Source organism: Athene noctua, chromosome 2, assembly GCF_965140245.1.
Source record: "Athene noctua chromosome 2, bAthNoc1.hap1.1, whole genome shotgun sequence".
Classification (NCBI taxonomy): Eukaryota; Metazoa; Chordata; class Aves; order Strigiformes; family Strigidae; genus Athene; species Athene noctua.
The window spans coordinates 79,479,831-79,486,815 of NC_134038.1; the positions used below are offsets into that span (position 1 = coordinate 79,479,831).

The 6,985-nt window shown below is 37.4% G+C and overlaps 1 protein-coding gene across 7 annotated transcripts in view; it reads left to right on the forward strand.

The window, feature by feature from the left end:
- Positions 1-1,350, forward strand: part of MARCHF6 (membrane associated ring-CH-type finger 6) — a 51,172-nt gene extending 49,822 nt beyond the window's left edge. For all 7 annotated transcript variants that reach the window (XM_074899507.1, XM_074899511.1, XM_074899512.1 and 4 more), the window contains one exon: positions 594-1,350. In XM_074899507.1, the coding sequence (XP_074755608.1) occupies positions 594-684 (91 nt within the window). In that variant the 3' untranslated portion in view covers positions 685-1,350. The remainder of the gene's footprint in view (positions 1-593) is intronic.
- Positions 1,351-6,985: the final 5,635 nt, after the last annotated feature.

Sequence of the window (6,985 nt, forward strand, 5' to 3'; positions counted from 1 at the left end):
TGCAAAAAGAAGTGTGAATCAGTGATATAGAGGAAGTAAGGAATAATGTGAAAGGTAAGAAAACTGCTAAACCGATGAGATGGTGAGATGTTGAAACAGAATTTAAATAAAGGAATCTTGCAGCCCTTAGGCTATCTTCTCTCCCTTTAAGAAAGATTGAGCTGCCGTAAAAGTTCTTACTTTACAATATTTACTCTTTTCACTCAGGGTGTTTTTCATTTGATATGTGAGCTGAGCCTCTTACTCTTGCCTAATGCATGTGCTATATAGTGGCAGATTCCTTTTTGGACTTAAAACCTCATTAGCACTCTTAATTGGTTTTATATCCGAGTTGTTCCAGATGTTCAAGTGGCAGTAGCTCAGACAGACACTGCAACGAAGATGCTCTTAAAAGTATCATGCAGCAAAAGGGCTGGGTATATAAATAATGCAAACACACTATATTTCATATCTTTATTCAGATTATGCCTGAATTGTATGACTACCAAAGTCATACAGTGAGACAGCTACTTCTGCAGCAAAGGAGAGTGAATTTGTGTTACAGAATTGTATTAACTTTTGTTAATTTCTCACTGGTTTTTTTATAATCCCAGGTACCTTGTTGGTCAGCGACTTGTGAACTACGAACGAAAGTCTGGTAAACAAGGCACATCAACAACTCCACCTCAGTCTTCACAAGAATAGATGGTCATATTAAACATCGTGACCTTCCCTTTGCCTTTGTGTCCTTTTTTCATAGACTCTTCTTCAGTCTTTGGATATCTCTCCCAATAATACTCTCAGCAGTGTTTTGGCTTCTGTTAGTAGCATCCAGATAGCATTTAAGGCTCTGATCCTTATCTGCATTTTCTGATGTTATCAATGCTGTCTGAGGTCTGTATATGTGTAAATAGAAGTACCCTCACACCCTAAAACCTTGGATTAAAAAGAATGTGCATTGTACATCTTTAAAAAAGTATATTAATTTATTAAATCTAGTTGTCACTTTATTTTGGACTGCTGTTCTGTTGACAATGTGCCACAAAGCAATAGTGCGAAGAGGCAAAATGTTTTTATAAAATTTGGAGCTTACTTTATGGTGTTCATAACAGTTCTTATTGTAGTAATATAGTATGTTTTTTCATGAGTGGAAAGGTCACACAGAGAATATCAAAAGTAAATAATTGTCTTACAGTCAGCAGTGAAGTGGCTGTAGTGAGAACATAATGAACTATGTATCTTGCTGTCAAGTCTTTTTTATTATTTTGTATAACACCAAAGCTGTTGTACATTTTTCTATTGCCTGATTGTTTTTCATGTGTCTGAGTTTGTAATATTGTACAGTTGCTGTTAAGAAAATATTTCCTCTTCTGAGAATTCAGATGTAATTGTTGAGGCTCAGCTGGGTTTTGCTTTAGGGTGGGGGTGGGAGGGGAGGAAGGGGAACAGGCAGAGGTTAGCTTTGGGAATCAGGATTTCCTGAATTGAAACAGTAAGTAAAAAATTTATGGATGCTAGATGATGGAAGCATTTAAAGATACCAAGGAAAATTAGATAGGTTCACAACTTAAATTGTAGCCAATTTCTTATCAATAACAGAATTTTTAAGGCCTTCAGGAGGAGGGAAGAACCTTATCTGATGTGTGTGCACAGAAACAGAGTGTAGTGTAAGCGATGTTCTGACCTGGTCCTTAATTAAAGAGCTTGAAAAGTGGTTTTTTTTTTTTTTTCCTGTAAGTTACCAAAGTTGCGTATTGTAGTATGAATTTTATATTGCACAATTACTTAAAAAAGGACCCCCAACAACAAAAAAAACTCTTTCAGAATTGGTCGCTGAATTTTGGGGGGAATAATATTGAAGGAAGTGATTCATCACGTACCACTTATTTCCCTGCCCCACAGGCAATATATACACTGTTAAACAGAAAATGAAGAGTGAGTAGATTTCTTTGCAAGGACACAGTCAAACGAGCCACCAGGTCAAGTCTGTGTTACTTCCATATGTAGATAGAGTTCTTTTGCAGTAATGTTTGGGGTTTTTTATGTAGATATTTTAAAATACATAACAGTATTGCAAAGCTTTAAGTAGCATCAAATCACATGCTTAGATCGCAGTATCTTTCTTAGATTAAATGGGGGAAATGTGAATATCCATCGCAGTAACCAGAGAATTGATGGAACATTTAACTTGCTACTTGGTACACTGTCCTTCAGTATTCTGTACTTAACCATATGGGTATATAATTAATACTTGAGAATCTGGCAGGGGCTTTGAGAGTGTCATCTCCTTTTATTGATGTTGCATCTCTAATCTGACATGTTTTGAGTTAATGTGGTCCAGGCTGTGGTGGTGGTATTTCACTTTTTGGTGTCTGGACTCATGTTCTAAGGCAGTGAGCACAAGCTAAATGCATCTGAATCCAGTGGCAGAAGGATTGGGCTGTCACTGTCAGAAGGTCAGAAACTACTATTTTACAGAACTTCTGTTGTCCTGATGGTTTTGAACCACAAATAGTACCCTTTGGAGTGATTTATTAGGAAATTTCCAGTGAAATCATAGAAAAATAACCAAAATATTTCTCTCATTCACTGTTGCTGACTAAATGCTAAAGTGAGTATTCGCCCCATATATTTTTGATGTGCATAAATAATTGCATTTGACTATTTACAGTGGTGTACATTGTGGGACAGGTATTTTTTCACGATATTAAATTCACTGGTAACATACATTATTACTTATGACAAGATTCTGTCTTTGACATATATTTCGTAAACAGTTCCAAAAATGTTTTTTGCCACTCAAATATTGCAAGCACTACTGTGCATCGTGCAGAATTTGCAGTAGTGTGGTTCTTGTAGCCTTGTGTTTTTATCCAGACAAACTGGTCTTAACATTAAAATTTACTAAGAAAAAGCCTTTGTGCTGTTTCTTATTACTAGTTTACAAGTCATGACAGAAAAAATTGAATCAGGGCAGTCATGTAATGTGAACTGTAGCTATTTTAATGTAGCTTACATTATCTGTGTCACTCTTTGTAATGGAGAACTGGTTTCAAATCAAACTGTTGTGTTTGCTTTTGCACTGCTTTATAGATCCCAGGTGAAGTTTGTTTCTGAAACTGTCCATTGTGAATTTTTAGAAAATCTCATCTCCTTATCTTCTTATTTTTACATGTGTTTTGGGAAAGATGATGGGGGTTGTATAGAACAAGAATCAAATAACACTACTTTTTTATTGTTTTAAATTTTAATAGTTTGCCTTGTTGTGCTGTGTGTACTCCTGGGATAGAAACTTGATAGTAAGCATGTAAGTTAACTGCCTGTTACTAAGACAGCTGACGAGCTCTGTACCAGTGGCTCCCATCTGTGCTAGAGTAATACAGCATGCAGTGGTCTTGTATTACTCTTCAAGTGGGAAAGATTCTGTGTGGGTGCTTTCAGCACGATTTGTGTTGAACCTGGGTTTTGAATGGAGGGGTGGGAGATGCGTACTGGCTTCACTGTATCCCCTTTGTGGTGTTGAATCTAATGCTGTCGGTAATTCTGCAGGCCTTCATCCAAGAACTGTCAGATGGCTCTGTAGCTATCTCTTGCATGCTGAAAGAAGTTAATTGCAGCATGGCTTTGACTGTTTTTACACAGATTATTTTATATTGATTAAAAATAGTTAAAACTCTGCATCCTTTCTCTGACTCCCCCTTCTCCACTGGGTAAAGCCTAAGTTACTTGTTTTTCTGTCTGAGGGCCCTCTGGAACCTATAACTATTTTCTGTGAGTAACTTCCTGGGTAAGGTGCCAACTCCAACACCAATTACAGTATTCACATCACTTCAGCTGAGTGTGTTAACTCCTTCCTTGCTTTCCCCTAAGCTTGAACAAAGGTCTCTAAAAAATGTGCACAGCAGCCCCACTGGTTTTTTTAGAGGACTCTAAAATACCCTTTACCTTACAAAGCACAAATTACTTGTCTGGTGACTCCAGTGCCTGGCGTGCTGATCAGTGTCATTCTGTTTCCTCGGCTGTCTGTCTGTTTATATCTGGATTGGAAATTGTGGCAGGGTCAGTGTTCTTCTTCTGCTTGCCTTGTGAGCGGGCACTGTGCAGCTGGAGCAATGAGTGGGGTTCTTGGCAGGAATGATAGTACAGATAGTAAAAACGTTAAACAGGGAACTGAATCTTGGTAGTATAATAAAGTTCAGGATGCAGAAAAAGCCATCTTCTGAAACAGATAAGGAAACAACCTTTACAAAGCATAACGGTAAATTAGATCTCTCTTGATATTTCAATTCTTAATTAGATTAACTAGAACTAAAGAATTGCATAGTTAACAGCAATTTTATTAAGTCTCTGAATATTCCAGACAAGCTATGCTTCTTTTGCTTAATTTTAAATTGAGAAACAATATGCGAAAATCAAAGTTACTCAATAATGGAAATTTTTGGAAGTTGGTATTTCCAGAGGTCAAATACTGTCCAAAATAGATTGAATGTCTTGAATTCAATATAATACGGAGGGATGGAGCAATGGGAAGATAATTTCACAACTCTGCGCATCAGTTTCTCTGCTTAAACGGTTGCTTGGTGTTACCTCTTGTTGAGTAGTGGTCAGTGCCAAAGCTGCATAGGTGGTTGGTTTTTCCCCTGTATAAGGAAAAATCAACCATCTAGTTGTCTGATATTGTGGGGGTGGGGGCATTTAACCTTACTTGTCTGTATCACTTGGCTTTAGAGGACTGTTTCTGTTCCTGGAAAATGACCCTACTTTTACTTAGAAGAGACTTCCTTGTTGCTTACGAAAGCAGAGAACACTGCAAAGCTCATTATTTATTTACATTGAATGGAATTTATGTATCAAAACCTGAATAGTGAAGATCCTCATTGGTGTGCCATGTTCAGCAGGTGCCAAGTGTGTAAAGGCCTGATGAAATTCAGTAAAAAAATGTGCTGAATCTAAAATCTGCTGCATTGGAATGGATGGAATGGATACGTGGGATATTTCGGCTAGTTGTGACCAGGGGTCATAGAAGCAAGAAGCAGCAGCAGAATTTTGAAGCTGAAATGAGACAATGCCACTATAAAGCAATAACTTTGTCCATGGATATACTTTGAAATGCTGTTTAACAGAGTAATCTGTAAAATGCATGGGGGGTGGGGGTGCAGCACTCAGTGTCTAAGAAGAATCTGAGTTATTTCTTTCACTGAAGCTACACTTGTAGTACCTGTGTCTTCACAGAGTTTGATCAGCTTTTTCTTAACATATTGTCTAGGCCTTACTACCTTTCTGACTTTGGGCCAAGTTTCTCATTATGATCCATCAGCATCCCTTTCACTGTGCCTTTCTGTGATCTCTCTTCCTCATTGAAAGGGATTTGTCAACCTAACAGCCACATTACTTACCTGTGTAATCCTGAGTTTCTTAAACAGCCTTGCATTAACCTGTGTATAACTAACAACTGTTGTCACACCATCAATGATTGAAACCAAAGCTGAAGCCTCCCTCGCTCACCTACTTCTTGCTCTTAATTTTACTCACCAACTATCTCAGAGGTTATTCCTCTCTATTATTTGTTACGCTTAGTCTTCTCCCTTCTATATCCATGAATTTCAGTAATCTTTAAGCAGATGTTTTAGTGTAATTGTATGTGAAAAGTGTGCAACTTGTAGCTAAAAATTAGTTCCCTGAAGTATAAATGACTTCTTAAAAGGGACTCAATATCCCAATATGCCAGAGTTAAAACAATATGTGTAATTATGCACATAGTTTGTGTGCTGTTAACACAGGAGTATTGAGTAGAAAACATGCAGTACATCTGGTTCTGCTTATAAATCAGGAGACTGTGTAATAAGGATGATTGTAATTCATGTAACTGCAGGTTTCCATCCATCCCAATTCATCCGGTTGTATGTGTCCATCCTTCTTCTCCCCGCCACCCACAGTTAAATACACGATCATCTCCGGCCAGTTGGGGTCAAAGGAGAGAGGATAACAGTGCACATGCTCTTCTTTCTGTGAAGAGCAATCAGCGTATTCCCCAGAGGGTTTTTTATTACTGGATGCAGTATGTCTTGTTAATTTTTGTTGCATGTAAGCATTTAGGTTAATTTAATCATGTCTTTATAGATCAAGCATGTTCTGGAGCAGCATGTGATCAATTGGTCTATTTTCCACTTATTTTTCACTCATATATGAAAGTACTAGCCTTTTGCTTTTTCCACCAGTTTGCAATTTGTGTAACATTAAGAATACAGTTTTTTGTAAAATACTCATAGAAAAACCTACATGCTGCTTTTTCTCATAATATGGTCTAGCAGCTTTATGCATGACTTCACTGCACTGGATCAAATATCTGAAAGAATTGAGGGTATGGCATTTATTTTTTTGACCATTTTTAGGATAGTTCCTAGTGTGTTCAAAGACTGAAGATGGAAGAGATATGACACTTTTGCTGTTTAACTGTTATCCCTAAACCCCTTTGAAAAACTGAATTGTGAAATTAATTTATTAGATTCCATTCTGTAAACCCCTGCAGGATAATGTTTGGTACAGATATTTTTTTGCTGTAGTGTTCCTAATTGCTTTAAAGTATCTACCCATTTAAAGAACAGGTATGTCATGATGTCAAAAGTTGCTGTTTTCATGTAGTTGCAGGACTACATTAAATACTTGGCCTGTACCAGAGTATTCATGTTTTATGGAAGATTAAGCAGTTCTTAAAATGTGTGCTTTTTGTTTTCCAGACACCACCATTCTATCTTTGTCCTGCATGTTCATCTTTGGGGATATAACGTGGATTAAGAAAGGCTGGCTTCAGATAAGATTGTGTTCTTTCTCAGTAACTGTTTGGCCTGTTTTAAGCATGTGGCACTAAAGTTTCTTAGAAGCAATGGCTTGTGAAGGCTTTCTGAAGTGAATAATCCTATTACCAAATTCACTGGAGTGCTCGGGCTACTTCTAGCTGTGTCAGAAGAGACAGGAGGAGCGTTGCTTTATAATCAAAAGATACGCT